At 36.6% G+C, this 19,318-nt stretch overlaps 2 protein-coding genes across 5 annotated transcripts in view; one reads left to right on the top strand and one right to left on the bottom strand.

Annotated features, from left to right (window-relative positions):
• The window catches only part of LOC135226429 (DEP domain-containing protein 1A-like), a 47,017-nt gene extending 43,958 nt beyond the window's left edge, over window positions 1-3,059 (top strand). For all 4 annotated transcript variants that reach the window (XM_064265983.1, XM_064265985.1, XM_064265984.1 and 1 more), the window contains exon 13: window positions 815-3,059. In XM_064265983.1, coding sequence (XP_064122053.1) covers window positions 815-961 — 147 coding nt within the window. In that variant the 3' untranslated portion in view covers window positions 962-3,059. The remainder of the gene's footprint in view (window positions 1-814) is intronic.
• Window positions 3,060-7,243: 4,184 nt separating this feature from the next.
• On the bottom strand, window positions 7,244-18,639 carry LOC135226079 (uncharacterized). The gene is made up of 6 exons (XM_064265542.1): window positions 18,576-18,639; window positions 13,788-13,891; window positions 12,727-12,837; window positions 11,980-12,222; window positions 11,027-11,171; window positions 7,244-7,943 (listed from the first exon to the last, which is right to left on the bottom strand). Exons 2-6 carry the CDS (start codon window positions 13,878-13,880, stop codon window positions 7,852-7,854), a joined length of 684 nt encoding a protein of 227 aa, XP_064121612.1. The 5' UTR covers window positions 13,881-13,891; window positions 18,576-18,639; the 3' UTR covers window positions 7,244-7,851.
• Window positions 18,640-19,318: the final 679 nt, after the last annotated feature.

Raw genomic sequence — 19,318 nt, 5'->3', positions numbered from 1 at the left:
CATTCTGAACATTTGGTACCACATACTAAAATGGTTTTGTGTATGCAATTAATTTTCTATTTGCATTCTTTTAATTTCATATTTTACTAACTCAGACCTAGATTGGTTGGTCTTTGCTTTCGAATCCAGGTAAATACCATAATACCATTATCACTGTAATATTAAATAATTCAATTTTTTAGCATCTTAGAATCAGGTATACAGTAGCACTTCAACTTGGTAGGTTGACTTTGTGATAGGTAAAAGGTTCTATATTATAGACTGCCCTTGAATATTTTCTAGATACCTTAGTTTAGAGCAATTCCACATAGTTCCTAACCACCACCAACCTGTATTTTACACTGAACATTCAATTTAAGAGGTTTATTTAAAAGTAAACCCCATCTAAACTGGTAGCATAACAAATAACAATAATTTGCAGCTGAAAAGTACAAAAGTCTATCAAGTTGAAGTGTTACTGTATTCTCTTTGGAATTTGATGTATGCAATTTTTTTTATTCCAAATTCTTTAAAAACAAAAGTTGTATGCAGTTTAGTGCGTAATACCAAAATTGAACAAGTTACTATAATGATCTGGAAGAAACAGTTGCTATATCATTCTTAAAAGTTACATTTTTCAAGTTTGCTTCCAAAATTTTGCCATATCTCCCACATTCCTTTGACATTCAAGTATAGTTTCATATTTTGAGCAGAGGGTTTCAAGGTTACATGGCTTTACCCTCATAAATGAAATGTAATGTATTTTTTATTTTGTCAGTTTACATACACAAGTGCCATTGTATTATACACTAACAATCATTATGCTTCCTTGCAGTTCAAATCTCTTTATCCAGAAGTGTATAAAGAGCGGTGTCCTCAGGAAGCGATGGAGAAGACAGAAAACCGAAGCCTCAAATTTAAGAATCTCATGAAGTTTTCCTCTTTCACTTCACTCAGAAGACGTCGAACATTGAGGTTATAGATGGACTCAAATTTAGTGTGGGTTTTACATTTTAAGAGGGAGGACATTGTATTGTGTAAGTTTGGGTCAATTTTTCCTTGTAATTGCCATACAGCTCTCTGGCATATAATGCAAACTAAAGTTCCTTTAACTATCCTTTAGGGCTACTCATTTTTGTTAATCACAGCAAAATTTTGTGAAGCTACACAGGTGAGTGTATCCATGCAAGAAAAAGTTATCTTCTTGCTGACGTAGAAAAAGATATGAATTTGAAGCAGATCCCTGATGTAAACCAACGCTTACTGGTATACATTCAGTTTGTATAACAATGCTTCTAACCTGGTTCTCCCTTTGCTCACACAACCCTACAAACCTCTTGGTATAGGATTCTGTCACAAGCCTTTTCCTTGCCTGTGAATACTATGTGCAGTCCTTTCTGCTTTTCTGTGTTTTTCCATCATCTGTCAAAGGGCAAACAAACACTGCACCCATCATTCTCCCTGGCATTAAACTAAACTGTTCTTCACCTACAGAGATGTTTCTTCCGTAATCCTTTGATCCATTATTCTTTCCCAGATTTTCATGGTGTGAGACATTAGCTTTATCCCTCCTGTAATATTCACAATCTTGGATGTCACCCTCTCTTTATAGACAGGCACAATAAAGCTTTCTCTCCATTCTTTGGTTATCTTTTCTTGGCAGTATATTTTCTAAGTAGGTCCCACAGCATGTCCATTCCTCCCCTTCCTCCTAGGCTCTTCCACACTTCTGCTGAAATTCCTTCTGGTCCTATTGCTTTACCATTTCTCTTCTTCGTTAGTGCCTTTAACTTCTCCCTCTTCTATGGGCTTGCTTCTTTAACTGGGGGTGTCCACTACCCATTTATCACGGGGCAAGTGAGACCCCTGCATGTTGCCTACAGTGGACAGCTTAGCACTATCCAATTTCTTGTGAAAACCCACTGCCATATTTGCTTCTGGCTGAATTTTACAACTAGATGCCCTGTCTGGTGCCTACCCTCCCCATTTATTTGAGCTTGTTCCCACTGTCTAAGATATGTATATATTACTGTTACTCTGTAACTTACAATGTGCCATATATTTTACACAAATAGAAGGTACAATTTATATACTAGAGTGAAGGGGTAAAGTGCTGGTTATCAAGAGAAAAGGTTTCCCTAATGACAGTTGTATGCTAACAAGTGATCTGGAGTTGCATGGATAGACTCACACTGCAGAGTTTGATTAATATGAAATAAATGGGTCTAATTAGTTCTAAAGCCATTGTGATGGTATAAAAAATTCTTTGATTTACCTGGGTAAAACTGGAATCTTCACAAAGGAAGGGTAATTTTTAAAATTTTCTTGTAAGAGAAATGTATTGTTTGTTACTGTACAGTATATATAATTGATATGTATTCTTGTATATAACCCTTTGGAACAAATTATCTGCTCTGATGTCATCAGTCTTGTCACACTGCAATTTCCAATTAGGCTACATATAAAGTCTATAATTCAAGTATAAGGTAGGCTTAGAAAGATGAAAGGCATAGGATTAAACTATTTCAATGAACTCAAGGTTTTAAGTAGGACCTATTATAAGAATCTTATCATGAATTTTATTTTATCAGTGAAAGTTAGTTTTTGAAATGAAATATAGCTTTTACTTCCATGTCAGCGGCAGTAAAGGCTACATGTATAATGGAGAGGTAAGTATTTATTTAGAAAATAAATCTTAAGTATTTATATTTTTATCATTACAGCAGAATTCTGTGAAGCTTCTTAAGTATTTATATTTTTAGCAGTACGGCAGAGCTCTGAAGCTTCTTTGAGACAAAAAATTGTGCCATGGTCTAGTATATTGGGAGTACTGTATAGGGAAATTAGAAACAGTTTTATACATTTGCTCTTTTGTGATACATTATGCCTTCTTATCATGCTATTTTTTTCTACATGTACCTGTTATATCCTCTTCTTTTGTATCTTGTTATGCGACAATATTTCCTCAAAGAATTTGTGCAATACATGATTTGCTTATGGATGTTTTCTTACATGAATGTCTGTAGTTTGCTAAAGTATTATATTTATGATTATGAAGATAATTACAAATCAGTGCAAAACATTGTTTTAATTTATCCTGGTTATATGTTTTCTATCCTTGTTTTTAGTCAACTGTAATTATCCTTTGTTGAAGTATTTTAAAGATAGTTTTTGTAGCTAGAGCAGACTCCCTCCAGTTTATTATTCTAAATACAAATATATGGACATTTTATTTTCACATCATTCCAATTTTAGTATTAATACATGGTTTAGTTCCTTTACTTTCTTCTGTACCATAAATATTTTTGCTTTTTTCCAATAGCTTATTGACACTTCTTTACCAGTATGGTAGGATGTACTTAAGTGTATTTACTATACTGTATTCTCAATACAGTAAAGAAAGGGAAGTCTAAATGAACAGCATACTGTAGACTAATGCTGTGAAGTGTAGCAACAAACAGAAGAGTCTGGCATTAACTAATGCAAATTATCAGGTTAAAGCTTAAGAAAGTTCAAATGAGGAAAGTGGTAATGAAAATCATATTGTGTAGAGAGAGTTATTCAGTAAAGAGGAGAGCAAAAGCAGAGAAATGTTAGGCATAAATGAGCAGGTAGGAAAGTATCTGACTGACAAATTCTAATTGTAGGACAAGATGAGATTTAAGGCGTTGTCATACTGATCAAAGACAAAATACAGTACTATGAGTACATAATAATTTAGATCAACATTATCCAAGGCATGTGTTTGTATTTTTCTTTTCTTTTCTAGGACCATTCACTGTATCAAACATTTTTTTGTCAGCTTCCCTTTGGTCGGGCTAGATATGAAATTAGTTTACTTCTCTCTTCTCTGCTTACCTAATTGTCTTTCAGTTTTAGGTCTACATCCATCCTCTTTCTTCATGATCTGCTATGCCTTTGTCTTACTACATCCACATCTGCTTTTCTCACCAACTGTTCCTCATCCCTTATGTCCAAACACTGAACCTGAAATTTTTTTTTCAGTCTCATTTGCAGTACAATCTTCCCAGCCATGAATCTTAATCTAATCTACATTCTCCTTGTCAATACCCATGTTTCTGCTCTGTACAATACTGCAGGCTTTATGTATCCATCATAACTTTACTCTCCACTAGTAGTGCAGTTATATCTCTCCATTCCATCCATGCTGCAGCTAGACAGGAACAGTTGGTCAAAAGTAGTAGATATCAAAGTAAACAGATTAAGATCTAGCAGATCATGAAGGAGATGGATGAAGACCTAAACCTGATAGGCATTAGGCAGAGTGAGGGACAGAAGAGTGAAGAACCTTATTTCACATTAAACTCCATGAAGGGACAAGCTGACAAAAACATGTTCAAGATTTTATGTTTCTGGATAAGAACAAAAAGGGTGACCCAGAGAAGAGCCTTTATTAGGCTCAGAGGTCTGGATAAACTAATCCTTTATAGTAATAATAATAAGGAAGCTAAACAATATTTAAGATATAAATGGAGAAGCTGTATTACTACATCTTATTATCATAAATACACAACATTGTCTATCAGGGAAGGCATGCCTAACACCACTTTGCTATGGAATGATTTGTAAGAAAGAAAAAACACAGCAGCAAAGAAAATTTATAAATAGCTGTATAAAGTGTCTGGAGTATAAAATTTATAAAAATGGTAACAATGGCTGGGGAAAAAAGAAAAACTATAATAGCAGCTCGTGATGGGAAGGCATATACAGCAGAAGTCTGATCATTTGGCTTTCTCAGGGCCAAAAGTGCCTCAGTGACACGGTTGGTATGGTGTTGGGCTACCACATCGGTGGCCGCGAGTTCGATTCTCGGGCATTCCAATGAGGTGTCAGAGATGTGTATTTCTGGTGATAGAAGTTCACTCTCAATGTGGTTCAGAAGCCACGTAAAGCCGTTGGTCCCGGTGCTGAATAACCTCTGGTTCCATGCAATGTAAAAACCAACCAAACCAAACGATCAAGAATCCAGGACAATCAGGTCACCTGCCTTGCCAGTTTCTGTGTCAACTATAAGCAGTTTTATTTGGTTGATATCACAGCCATCACAACTAATACTATGATGAAAGTGTTTCCTATAAAAATAAAGCATCAAAATATATAAAAAAAATTTTTAAGTAATTTGCATTTTTCCTAACATTCAAACCTGAGGTCTTTACAAAACGGATTTATTTTCAGCCCAAGCTGGAGTCAGCCATTTAACTTAAAACAAAGTGGATATTGGTAGTTGGCTACTAACAGAAGGGGAGGAATCCTTTCCATCCAGATGGTACAGAATTCACTTTACCTTTTAGCCCCGGAAGCAGAAGGCCACTTACATAAAGACCTCATGTTTGTATGTTAGGAAAATAGCAAATTAAAAAAGTCATTTGTTCCTGCAAATATACAAACCTTTGGTCTTTACATATGGGAGACTTACTCTTAGTGGGATGATTCAGAGAAAATCTATGAACTGACTGGTAGTTTGTCTCACCTTGGTCCTCTTTCCTGGTCATGTACAAAGAAAGAAAGGAGACTCATGCCTCTGATCTGTTGAGCATATGTGATGTTCAACTGCCAGACTTCTGGGCCTTCGAATAAATGGAAGGTAACGTCATTGATTTGAATATAAGCTTGGATGAACCCATATTGTCGGGGACAATACAACTGAAGACAACCAAATGCGTGGTTGGTATGGTCTTTACCTGCCACCTCGGTGGCCGCGAGTTCGATTCTCGACCATGCCATTGAAGGGGTCAGAGATGTGTATTTCTGGTGATAGAAGTTCACTCTCGACGTGGTTCGGAAGTCACGTAAAGCCGTTGGTCCCGTTGCTGAATAACCACTGGTTCCATGCAACGTAAAAACACCATACAAACAAACAAAACAAAACAAACGGATCTGTTCATTGTCAGTTTCTTTCCCCTGCTAGAGAGAGGATAGGAGTTGCATCTTTTAATCCAAAAAGAGCTAGATTATTGACAGAAACCTACCACCATGAATCACTTTATCTAAAATTTGTAAGCACGCCCATCCAGCATGTGACTGTGTAGCGCCTCAGTGGCGTGATCGGTATGGTCTTGGCCTGCCACTTCGGTGGCCGCGAGTTTGATTCTCGGGCATTCCACTGAAGGGTTAGAGATTGTGTATTTCTGGTGATAGAAGTTCACTCTCGACGTGGTTCAGAAGTCACATAAAGCCGTTGGTCCCGTTGCTGAATAACCACTGGTTCCATGCAACGTAAAAACACCATACAAACAAAAAAGCATGTGACTGTTTGCAAACCGTCCCTTAGAAGGGTATAAAAGTGAAGGTGGGAGGCCAGACCCACACACCTCTTTGCAGCCGTACACCTTAGGCGAGCAGCTCCAGGATGTTGATATGAAGCTGTTTGTCTTGGTGATCTCTGATGTTAAGAGATCTTCCAAGTGTGCTCCCCAACCACATATGAGGCGTCTGAGAAACATTTAATGAAAGTTTCAGCAAATGCCACACAAAAGTAGTTATTGCTCGTCATGCCTAAAATATTTATATAGTTAGTGATAAAATCAATGCAACTTGTTATAGGTAATTTGTCTTTCCTTTACTGGAATACTGTTATCTGGTGTGGATGTTGGCTTCTGCCAGAGATTTATCTTTTTTTAGATAAAGTGGTTCATGGTGGTAGGTTTCTGTTTCCTAATAGTAGCAGCAGTTATGACTTGGACCATTGACAGATGGCCTCTTGTTTGTCATTTGCTGAACAGCAGCACTAAAATGCAGTAAATGTGCCTCCCTGTTGAACTGTGGAACAGCCTTCCAGAGGATGTTGTGCAATTGGAACTTCAGAAGTGATGCATTACTACCCTAATTCTACTCATCCTGCATTTTAATACATTTTATCAATTTTTTAACTTATTTTTTCTTTTTAATGAGAACTAATTTCTGTATTTCCCTTTACTTCCTCGTACTACTCCTTCCTAATGAGCGCCATATTCTTTGGAAGCTTGAATTTCAAGTTAATGGCCTCTGTGGGCTTGTTCCATATGAATAGGTTGCATCTACTGAATACAATAATAATAGTACTACATTAGTGACATGAATAAAAATTGGTGGAAGAGAATTGGTTGCGTTGTCCATGTTTTGCATGCACAGTAGTTGCAATACCCTGTATACTGCAGTAATATTCTTTTATAGGAATGCTCTAGGTGGTGGTTGCATTTATGTTAATACATATGACTGGAAATTTATTTGAAGGAGAATACATTTTGGTCATAATATCAATGGCAATGGAAGTAATTTTATTCATTAAATAGGCTTATACTTGACAAACAAAACATTGTATAATGAAGAGAGTATTTAACGAGGCTAGCCTCAAACATAATGAATAATTAGACTTCTTCTACATTAGGTTTCCACTGAAAGCTCTCAATATCCATCTTTCCTTTCTCCTTATTTCATATTTGAGGAATCAGATTAAATTTGATGCCTCTGCTTCAGGTTCTGATGATACAGTTGTGTTACAAATCTCAGCTAGCTATATTTATAGAGGAAAACCACTAAGTACATGTAATTATATGTATATATTCCAGTTGCTCAAAGGCAAACTTGTGTTAATTATCAAAACTACTGACTAATTTCTACCCTTAAGTTATAAAAGAAAATTGAAAATAGGCAAATAATTAGCTTTTGCCATAAAGAATGGTGCTAAGTCTTACATATATCCAGCAAAATCAACTTTGGTTCTCTGAGCGACATCTGGTGGAAGTTAGGATATGCGAGGAATGTATTCTCCCAGTCCTGGTGCAGCTGACAAATCATTCCATTTTTTGTAGTGCTTCCTGTTTATCCTGCTGAGTGGTGATTACTGACTTACTGCCCATTTCTTTGGCATCTTTAAGATGACCATTTCCAACCCTTGGTCCCGCTGGAGGTTATCACTTTACTAGGCGTACTGTCACTTCTTAAATTGGAGCCTTGGCGGGGGTCTATAACAAAGAAAAAAAGGGCCAAATTAATTATTACTGTATTTTGGTGTGTGATGGCATCAGTAAATAAGAATTTTAATGTCTATCAAGTATGTGTGCATAACTTACAACAAATATGAGTAGCCTACATAGAAAGAGAAGAAACACTGTCACTAAATCAAGTATGAACACTATGTACAAAGAATTTGCTCAATATGAGTTTATCTGCATACATACACTCTTAAATCTTTCAGAAATTCTTTTTTGTGCTCCATGAATATGAAGGCCTTTTAGTTGTAGCACCTCTTCCACTTTTGAGCTGGCAATTTCTCACGTCACTCTGCTTATTCACCAAAAGACTTAAATGATACACATTTCTCAACCAATCACCTTTCATTTACTTCATGTGCCCAAGGTATCTCAATATGTTCTTAAGCATCTTTTCATATACAGTAACATTTTACCACACTGTTGGAATATTGCTTTCATGCCTCCAAAAGTGTTCATCTTTCTCAGACAAGATTGCTTACAGTGACTGTGGCCTTTCCCCAACCATTGGTTACTATGATTTAGGCAATCACCAAGTGGTACAGTACATATTTTGTTTGGCCTACTTTAATCTCTGTTTCGACCAAGAACTTCTAAGACTACCTTAGCACATGGACCCCAAGAACTTGCACATACTAATTGCTTTGCAAAGCATCAGCATCTATACTCTGTACCAGAAATCATTAATTACTTTTCCGTTAAACTCCGGCAGTCCTTAAGACAGTCGCATTGATGCTGATAAGCCTAAGTCTGAAAGAGCCTGTATTACTCCTTCTGGGTACCATGTACAATTGTCTTAGTAAAGCAACTTGAGTTATATAATGTATGCTTTATATATGACTGCTTAGTCATCATTTAAAATTCATTTACTATATTTTTCACTAATTTTTCATTTATTCACATAAAGTTATCCCTTCTGTGGAACTTAATTTTCAAGTTAATTACTTTAGGTTTGTTTTCTATAAATCCTAGCTTATTTTTAATAATAATTATATCCTATAAATTGGTACTTAAATCTGTCTTGTACTTGACTTCTCTCCTTGTTCCACATATAAAAATATCAAGCATCCTTGAAGACATAATACAACCTCATCTAGGACACACTTACTTCTAAGAGACTCCTTTCTTAGACCCTTACATCACAAAGAACCCTTTCTCATCTATATCTACCAACCACTTGGCTTTTATCAGAAAACTTTTAATTGTTCACAACATATAACTCCAATGCTATACGTATCTTCTTAATTGCTTTCTAATCAACTTTATCAAGATCATTTGTCTCTGCTAGGTATACTACTTGGTAATGCTATGCCTTCATTATTTCCATTCCTCAAATATGCAGTGCCTTGCACACCCTCCTCACCCAATCAATCACAATCACCACCATACTGCAGCATCTCCCTTTCAATCCCTTTAACTCTTCATGCCTACAACTTTTTAACAGCTCTCCTTACAGCTTCAACATAAGTCTATTCTGTGTTCATTAATGTGCTACGTACATATCTCTATCGTCTACCTTATATATTTATAATCCCTTTGTAAAATGCTCACTTCATCACCACAAGGCTGTCCTCTGCAAAAGTATCTCTTAATTTGCATATTTTATTATAAAATCATTAGAATTTCTCTGCATTCACTTCCCTCCAACAATTTTTTCTCCCTGAAGCATTTGCTCAATTTCAAAATCACCCATAAATTTTAATTTTCCCCTTCTTTTATTGTGTTTGTCTACCTTAGCCATATTCTCATGTGTCTACAACCTCTTGCCTTAGTGTTTTGATCAGCACTTGAGGCAACCTACCCCTTTTTACTTTACTAATCCTTTCATTATGCATATCTTTCTGCCTTTCATTTTTCATCCATTTCATCTAGTCTCTTCCCTTCCAGCTGTACAACTTCCGAGACTTTACTCTGCTCCAGTTTCACCTCTTGATCACAATCCTTCAGGAGAGCCCTATGAATGTTGAAATTTGACCTGGGTCTCATTACACTTACTACTTTGGATGACTGTGTTCATGTATTTTGACCACTACCTATGACCTTATTTCACTTCAGTATCTTCAAACATGTAATGCTATTCACATTCTCCTATAAAACTCAATTGTCACTCCAATTCCTCCTATACATGAGAATCTTAGCCCCTTCTCACAAACCTATCCTATTGTACTCTCTTATTCTTACAAACATCAATCATGTAAAGTCAATGTCACTAATGAATTATAAGTTCTTATAGTGTAAATATCTTTCAGACACTTCTACCTTTTTTAAAAATTACAAAACATCTACAAACAGTAAGAAGCTTAGTTTGGTATTGGTATTTCACTTCAACCCATTATTGGATATTAGAGTTTTCACGCATTGATCTTAAACCTCAGTAGTAACACAATTTGTATGCAACTCACAGCTCAAATCTATTGCAAAATTACTGTTACCAAAATAGTTACTGCCTTTTGTTCAAGTTTCACCAATCATTTCAATAGGGCTGGTACTGAACAATGTGTGTCCATGGGAGTGTTATTGGTGGTTTATAAGACTACAGTGAACGGAACGAATATCAGAAGCATTCGAAGCACAAAATAATACAGGAAAATGATATTTTCAAGCCCAAAATGTGATGCAATGCAACGGTTTAAAGTCAAATTTTACCCTTAATTATCAGTACGTAATCAACTCTGTATGATGACCTCCATAAATGGCTGCTAGACATAGGCTACTTGCTTGAGCAAATACTATAAGGTACGAAATGTGTAGACCTTGTAAATAGTTTGCAGACATGGCATAAATACACTGTACGTAACTACCTATCATGTCTGTTGAAGCATCTAGAGATTTACACACAAGGTTTCTTAATCCTTGTCGCACCTTACTGCAATTACCTTTGAGCTGGCATAAGCTAGTTTAATCTAATCCAACCAACTATATTAACATGAATAGTTTCAAGCCCCTACTAGAAAAACTGACCAAGTACTAACTGTAAACCAAACATACAAGAATGACCTCAAGGCTTGCTTAAGGATTTAATTTTTTTTCTATTTTTGTTTCTTAAACATGCTTACCTATGTAGCAAGGATCATATCCCTCAACGGTAGAAACTGTAACGGTGACTGTTTGAGTAGGCGTAACGCTTGTGGTTGTAGTTGTAGTCTTAACATTAGTGACGGTCGTTGTGGTGGTGCCGCTCTTCTCGATAACCGTGTTTGTCTGGCAAAAATCACACACAGAATACAAGTAAATTGATATTTTTTTAATGGCATTAAGATCAGAGAATGATGGATACTTCTCCTTTTCTAATAGGGAATTACGACTTACGCTAAAACCGATTTACAATGTACTAGGTATATTACTTTTGTGCCAAAACTTCACTTGTCAATACAGTACTACGTATACTGTTTTCATCAGTAGTTTCTTCCTGGACATGGTTTCTGTCACTGTACACAAAAAATTAGTAATTGTTAAGGAAATATATAAAAAAAGGAAAGTTTAAATGTGACCTTACATATCTTCATGAAAACAACCTACAACATTAAGCGCATCAGGCCTTCTGGTGTTCATGTTAGATATAGTACATTTCATTTACTGTCCACTTTACTTTCATTTCTCGACTACTACTTTTGTCATAATGTTACAGATTTTTAGACAAAATTTCCTATGAAATCAGGATAATTAATTCAAAATAAGGTCTATGAATGAGTTAATGAAAGAATGATGGTCCCGTCTCATAATCATTCAAGTTTATCATGATAATCAATTGAATTATGTTTGCAATGTCATTTTATGGTAATTGTAAAAAACTTAGCAGGGTAAAATGCACATAGTGCATTCTTTACCTAGCCAAGAATGCAACAGGGGAGATCTAGGCCACTCCTGTGTGATAGAGACTTTAGGTAGTGTAATGTTAGCTAATGAAGATATCTATTGATTAACTTTTGAATGGCTAATAATTTGTCATTACTGATGAGTCCATAATTTGCGAGAATGTGCATTTAGCAATATTCATATCTATATTTACCTTAGTTGTGGTTGAAACAGAGGTAATCGTTTGCGTAGTGGTCACTGAAGTAGTCACAGTAGCAGTAGTTGTCTGTGTGGCCGTGGTAGTGGTCGTTGTTGCCGATACAAGAGTAGCGGTAGTTGTAGTAGTTGCTGTCGTGGTTGTTGTAGCAGTCGAAACAGAAGTAACTGTGTTAGTAACAGTTGCAGTGGCTGCAGTAGCCGTTGTTGTTGTTGTTGCGGTTGTCGTTGAGACTGAAAGCTACTGGGGAAATGGCATTATAAAGTACTGTAGGCTACCCCCAAAAAAATTAAGATATAATGAAGTACTTTCACGCATAATTCAAAACAGAAGATCAGTACAAATGGAGAGTACAACCCAATTGATTGGAAGGCCACTAGGCTTACTGAAATCTGCTTCTGATTTTATGAAATTTAAGCTGTCTAACCCAAGCATTGGGACACTATAAGGCTTTATCAGGATTGGAATCAGGGAGTTGGAGTAGTTGGACAGATCCAGAAAATATAGGATATGTATGTAATACAAAGATCTAAAGGTGGAACTTCCGAGAAAATCCCAGTTGCTCTAAGGAGTAATAAAGATCATGGACAGCAAGACGGAAGAAATGAAGAGGGAACAGAGGTAAGTAAAGTAAATGAATAAAAAAAAGGGGGGTGTATAGCTAGGGGCCGAAGGGACGCTACAAACCCGCTGTAGTGATGTATACTGTGCACAACATGAGGTGCACTGGAGACCTTATCTTACCTGAGTCACAGTAGTTGTAGAAGCAGCCTGAGTAACTGTTGCCGTAGTTGTGGTTGTAGTTGTAGCTTCTACAATCTTGGTGATATGGTGAACGTTGGTATTGCATCCCCCCTTGACCATTAAATAACAGCATACAACAAAAACATTGGTATTAGTTATTAGATTCATTATTTTTATCAATTAAAAAAATAAAATATGGACACTGGGTTATATTACTGCAACCTATTTCTGATAGGATTCATGATGATAACAAAGACGTAGCTACCATGAATAAACAACAATACTCATTTCAACTTTCTTTAAATGAACTGAAATATAAAATTTAGAACAAAGGCCAAGCCCTGGGACCTATAAGGTCATTATTTTAACACTCAAAATAATGTTGAAACAATTGTTAGGAGAGGGTGTAAAATTAGATGGAAGAATGAGAATATAAATGGAGGTACAGTAAAAGGAATAAAAGAGGTTGCAGCTAGGGGCCACAGGGATGTCGCAAATACCCTTAAGTAATGCCTGCAGTGCAATGTGTGAGGTGCACTGGCAGCACCTACGGGGAACAACAAATTTCCTTTCATGAAATGCATGCCATCTGTTCGTACAACTCCATATGAATCCTGGTTCATCTTTTATCGAAGAATAGATGAATATGATATTTTCTTAACACTGACATCTTTGTAACCAAAATATAGAGGAAGTAACACATATTTGTCAGTTCAACAGCGGTGACAAAAAAAATAAATAAATAAGAAATCTAAGAGCCTAAAGCTGAACATGATTCCTTCATTCATGCGCTTTTAGTGATTTATCATACCAGATTAACCATAAAAAAGGTACTGTACATATGGAATGTTGGCAATTCAATTTCTTACTGCCTTTTCGTAAGATGACATCAGTAGGCTTTTATGATAAAGTATTCTAATGTACTGGATGTTCTTTATACATACATAATATATATAAATATATATATATATTATATATATATATATATATATTATAGAGTTACATAGAGAGACATATAATTAAATGCAGATCTCACCTAAACTGGCTGCAGCCAGTCTTACCTTGCCTCCATAACTCGGCTGGTTCCAATGGGCCCCATAAGGCGTGGCTGTGGCCATCACAGACAGAACAGATAGTAACAGGAGTACCAACATCTTGTAATTTCCTGTAAAATAAATGTATACGTCTAGGTACTAGTCTTTTCACTTCCTTGGAGAGAGAGAGAGAGAGAGAGAGATATGTAAAAATGTTATGTCTAGGTACTAAGCTTTTCACTTCCTTAGAGAGAGAGAGACCTGTAAAAATGTATATGTCTAGGTACTAAGCTTTTACTTCCTTAAAAAGAGAGAGAGGGAGAAAGAGAGAGAGAGAGGTTCCATAGGAAAATGCACTGGGATCGTTGCATTCATATTTTTAATTTCCTTTCTCATTCCACGCACTGACTCTAAGTGTTGCAATATACCTTTGAAATATTTCTAATTCGTACATAATAATGTATCTTTGCAAGTATTATCTTCAATTGGAACAGAATTACCACCTTTTGATGCGCTATCATCCGATTTGTAAATTGTTCTTAATCCTTTTGAATGACTCACAAAATTTAGCATATTACTCCAAGCACTTGGGAACCTTCAGCCATTTAGAGCTTAAGATAGTGAAAAGACGGAGATAGAGTGGCTGGACAGCAAGATGGACAGATCCAGAAGTTAAATGAGGTGATTAACTTACTGCAAACTCAAACTTTTGTTTTAGGACACCATCAGGGATGGATTGAGGACCATCTGATCGAGGGAGGTTGAGACAATTTTGACCATCTTAGTCATTTTGACCAAGTCGAACTAGATACAATAGATATCCTACAGGAAATGTTACATACAAAAACCAAGTTTTTACGGTTATTCTTATACAAAAACAATATTTTTCCCTTATGGTATTTTATAATGCCAAGAAAATAAAGATTATAGTTTATTTATATGAAAAAAATACAAAAGTGGCAAGCTGTAAGTGGAAGTAAAAAAATAGCTAATTTCATTAGAGTGAAAACAATCCATACAATTTTAAACGACAAATACCGTCCATTTTTTACCAACTCAAAATGAACACTGATATGGAGGGGGCTAACTGGCTGCCCAACCCTACCACCAAACGAGCCACCCCTGGACACCACTCTGAGTATTTCTCAATACTATGTCCTTCTCCACGATATTATACAAATATAAAAGACACTGGTTATATAAAAGTGCTTTTTAAAGTAAGGTATCTCACGCTTCATGAACATCTGGTTACGATATATAACTCTTGAAACCATACACATAGGTGCTTTCCCTTGAAGAAAAACTCAAGCAAATATACACCGAACATATGACAGCTTCATCAAGCAGTATTGAAATGATTGCGAATTATTATTATTATTATTATTATTATTATTATTATTTTTTTTTTTTTTTTTTTTTTTTTTTTTTTTTTTTTTTTTTTTTTGCTCTATCACAGTCCTCCAATTCGACTGGGTGGTATTTATAGTGTGGGGTTCCGGGTTGCATCCTGCCTCCTTAGGAGTCCATCACTCTTCTTACTATGTGTGCCGTTTCCAGATCACACTCTTCTGCATGAGGCCCGGAGCTACTTCAGCCTCTAGTTTTTTCTAGATTCCTTTTCAGGGATCTTGGGATCGTACCTAGTGCTCCTATGATTATGGGTACGATTTCCACTGGCATATCCCATATCCTTCTTATTTCTATTTTCAGATCTTGATACTTATCCAATTTTTCCCTCTCTTTCTCTTCAACTCTGGTGTCCCATGGTATTGCGACATCAATGAGTGATACTTTCTTCTTGACCTTGTCAATCAACGTCACGTCTGGTCTGTTTGCACGTATCACCCTATCCGTTCTGATACCATAGTCCCAGAGGAATCTTTGCGTGATCGGTTTTCTATCACTCCTTCAGGTTTTTTTTGGTGCTCGTACCACTTATTACTGCACGGTAGCTGATGTTTCTTGCACAGGCTCCAGTGGAGGGCTTTTGCTACTGAATCATGCCTCTTTTTGTACTGGTTCTGTGCAAGTGCCGGGCATTCACTTGCTATGTGGTTTATGGTTTCACTTTTCGTATTGCACTTCCTACATATGGGAGAGATGTTATTTCCGTCTATCGTACTTTGAACATATCTGGTTCTTAGGGCCTGATCTTGTGCCGCTGTTATCATTCCTTCAGTTTCCTTCTTTAGCTCTCCCCTCTGTAGCCATTGCCAATTGTCATCGCTGGCTAGTTCTTTAGTCTGTCTCATGTATTGTCCGTGCATTGGTTTGTTGTGCCAGTCCTCTGTTCTTTGTGTCTTTCTCCTGTCTCTGTATATTTCTGGGTCTTCGTCTGCTTTTATTAGTCCTTCTTCCCATGCACTCTTTAGCCACTCGACTTCACTGGTTTTCAGATATTGCCCCAGTGCTCTGTTTTCGATGTTGACGCAGTCCTCTATACTTAGTAGTCCTCTCCCTCCTTCCTTTCGTATTATGTATAGTCTGTCCGTATTTGCTCTTGGGTGTAGTGCTTTGTGTATTGTCATATGTTTCCTGGTTTTCTGATCTATGCTGCGGAGTTCTGCCTTCGTCCATTCACTATTCCTGCGCTGTATCTGATTACTGGCACTGCCCATGTGTTTATGGCTTTTATCATATTTCCGGCGTTGATCATTATTATTATTATTATTATTATTATTAGTTATTATTATTATTATTATTATTATTATTTTATAATTATCATTATTATTATTAATTATTATTATTATTATTATTATTTTTAATTATTATTATTATTATTATTCTGTTGAAAAGAATGGTAGCATCAAATTGAAATTACTTCATCAATTCAACTTATACAGCCATTTTTTAAAAAGAACTTGTGTAAACGAGGATCTACTCCCTTCATATATTATTATTATTATTATTATTATTATTATTATTATTATTATTATTATTATTATTATTAGTAGTAGTAGTAGTAGTAGTAGTAGTAGTAGTAGTAGTAGTTGATTCTGACAAAGTTTCTTGTTACATCAGTTAAAGACTTTATTCATACTAGCAAACTTACCCATCTACGATGGGTGATAAAATACGGGTGCAGAAGTGAAAAATTTATATGTACTATTTGTTCAGCAATATTAAAATAAGGGCGATTACACGAATAGTCTCTCTCTCTCTCTCTCTCTCTCTCTCTCGTAATGTAATTCAAGGGACGGTCACTGAACGCAGAGAAATTCTTATTCATTGTTGTTTCCCCTCTTTTAATGATATTCTCTCTCTCTCTCTCTCTCTCTTTTAAAGTAAGTGAAGGGACGATCAATGAACGTAAAGAAGTTCGTATTCATTATTGTTTACCCTCTTTTAATGATTCTCTCTCTCTCTCTCTCTATCTCTCTCTCTCTCTATGTAAGTCAAGTAACGAAGTCGGTGATGGGATTATCGGATTACTTAGCTCTCAAATCACAAATTATCTCCTCTCTCTTTCTCTCTCTCATTTTTTGATAGCAAGATAAAATTATAAAATTGTAGTGCATTAATGTCGTTAAATGTTTCTCTCTCTCTCTCTCTCTCTCTCTCTCTCTCTCTCTCTCTCTCTCTTGTCGGTGACTTTCATTTAACGGAACAGGGATCTTGATTGGTTCGTTTCTTTGTCAATTACTTTGCACGGTGATACGAATAATAAAGTATCTTTCTTTTCATTATGTTACTGCAAAGACGCAACTTGTATGTCAGTGCGTTATGGCTACTGATAAATGCTCCTATGATCCTGTGTCTTCCAAAAAAGAGTAGAAAGTAAAAACTTGTCAGTTTCCTTTTTATTATGTCCATTGGCAGGATCGAAATTCCGAAGCAACATTACCGGGCAGTACTTCTTCAACGTTATTTTGCGCACTGGCAATCCCGATGGATTTAAGTTATTCAAAAAATCTTGCGGATATTGATGATAATTTTCATCTTCTATTGTGTCCGATTGTGTCCGAGCGGAAATATTCGAGACTTTCTCCGGGGAAGTTGTACAGAAATTATGTATAAAAAATCGTAAAGTAACTAAGTCTACGGGAATAACCAGCCTCGTTTCAGGGAATCCCTTCTCACCCCCACCCCCTACAAAAGAGTGGGGTAGGTCGGATGAAACCCCATTACAAACCATCTTAGGGGTCCCCACCATAACCCTGCCAAGTTTCATGCCCATCTGACCAGCCGTTTGGCCGTAATTGAATGACAGACAGACAGACAGACATTACGCCCATTATAGTAGGATGTTGGTTGCACGCCGAACAAATACATAATCATGTTTAACTGCTAGATCTGATGTGCATTCTGGGGACTAGGAAATCCGGTTAGCTTGTGTACGGACTACAGAATCAACGTATCTCTAATCATTTATATTTTTTGGGGGGTTCTGTATAGTTACTAAGTTCTAAAATATAAATGACTAGTAAGTTACCCTGAGGCATTTCCTAAACAACGTAGGATAAACTTATCTTTAAAATTGTCGTGGTTTTTGCAAAGAAACGGCCAACTTCCCAAGTAAGAGTAAGAAATTGCAGGAAAAAATAAATTATGATCAATTCAGCGCTGATAAAAATATTTATTTTTTACAAGTTACTTCCTGAATATCAATATGTCGCAAATCTTCACAAAGTAGTTTTCTTAAGAATTTTTGTTTCGGCCGCGTATGGCTGCCTGCAACCCAATCCCTCATAAAATCCGAATTTGTAGTTTTATCAGTAAAATTCTGATCGTTTTGTCTGGTCTATTTTCGGAATACAAACAATGGCAAGAAAAAAGCAAGTCTAAAGTAATCCAACATTCACTTTTCATACATACCAGAAGTACTTCAGCGAACAACTAAGTATGTATCACCTGAACGGCAGTTACGAGCACTGATGCTGGATATTACACAAAATCGCAGCTTTATACGATCCTTTTCCAGCATAAGGGCACAGCATCTGTGACGTCATCACGCGAGCTGCTTCCCATTGGCTCAGTCCCGCCGATTGTTTACCAATAGACAAACCAGAGCGGAAAAACGGGTCATGGCTTCTACGCTCGGATTCATCGCTGCTCTCATATCGATCCAGCCGATCGTAACTAGTTCCGGTAACCATTCTCCGCGACTTCCGCTCTCCATTTCCAGTCTCCCGCGGGCTTGTTTTGACGTCTCCATTTTCGACAAATTTCCCCCTTCGCTCTCTCTCTCTCTCTCTCTCTCTCTCTCTCTCTCTCTCTCTCTCAGACGTCTCGTTTTGACTTCTCGATTTTCATCTTTTTCTCTCTCTCTCTCTATCTATCTCTTTCTCTCTCTCTCTCTCTCTTCTCTCTCCTACCCATCTCTCTCTCTCTCTCTCTCTCTCTCTCTCAGACGTCTCGTTTTGACTTCTCGATTTTCGACGGGCTTCCTGTCAGTTTCATCTCTCTCTCTCTCTCTCTCTCTCTCTCTGACGTTTCGATTTTCGCCAGCTTTTCAGTCATTTTTGAATTTATTTCTCTCTCTCTCTTTTTGATGTCTTAAATGTCGACGGGTTTCCTGTCGCCTTCCTTTGCGGTTGTTCTGGCAAAACTCGAAGGCT

This window comes from Macrobrachium nipponense, chromosome 14 (assembly GCF_015104395.2).
Source record: "Macrobrachium nipponense isolate FS-2020 chromosome 14, ASM1510439v2, whole genome shotgun sequence".
Taxonomy (NCBI): domain Eukaryota; kingdom Metazoa; phylum Arthropoda; class Malacostraca; order Decapoda; family Palaemonidae; genus Macrobrachium; species Macrobrachium nipponense.
Note: the sequence above shows the minus strand (reverse complement) of the source record. Positions and strands in the feature narration are given on the sequence as shown.

Excerpts from the sequence above, each read along its gene's own strand:
- LOC135226079 (XM_064265542.1), bottom strand. The coding sequence starts at position 13,880 with ATGTTGGTACTCCTGTTACTATCTGTTCTGTCTGTGATGGCCACAGCC. Across the intron at positions 12,838-13,787 it reads AGCCGAGTTATGGAGGCAAG|GGGGGATGCAATACCAACGT; the intron begins GTAAGACTGGCT and ends TTAATGGTCAAG. Across the intron at positions 11,172-11,979 it reads CTGTTTCAACCACAACTAAG|ACAAACACGGTTATCGAGAA; the intron begins GTAAATATAGAT and ends GATTTTTGCCAG.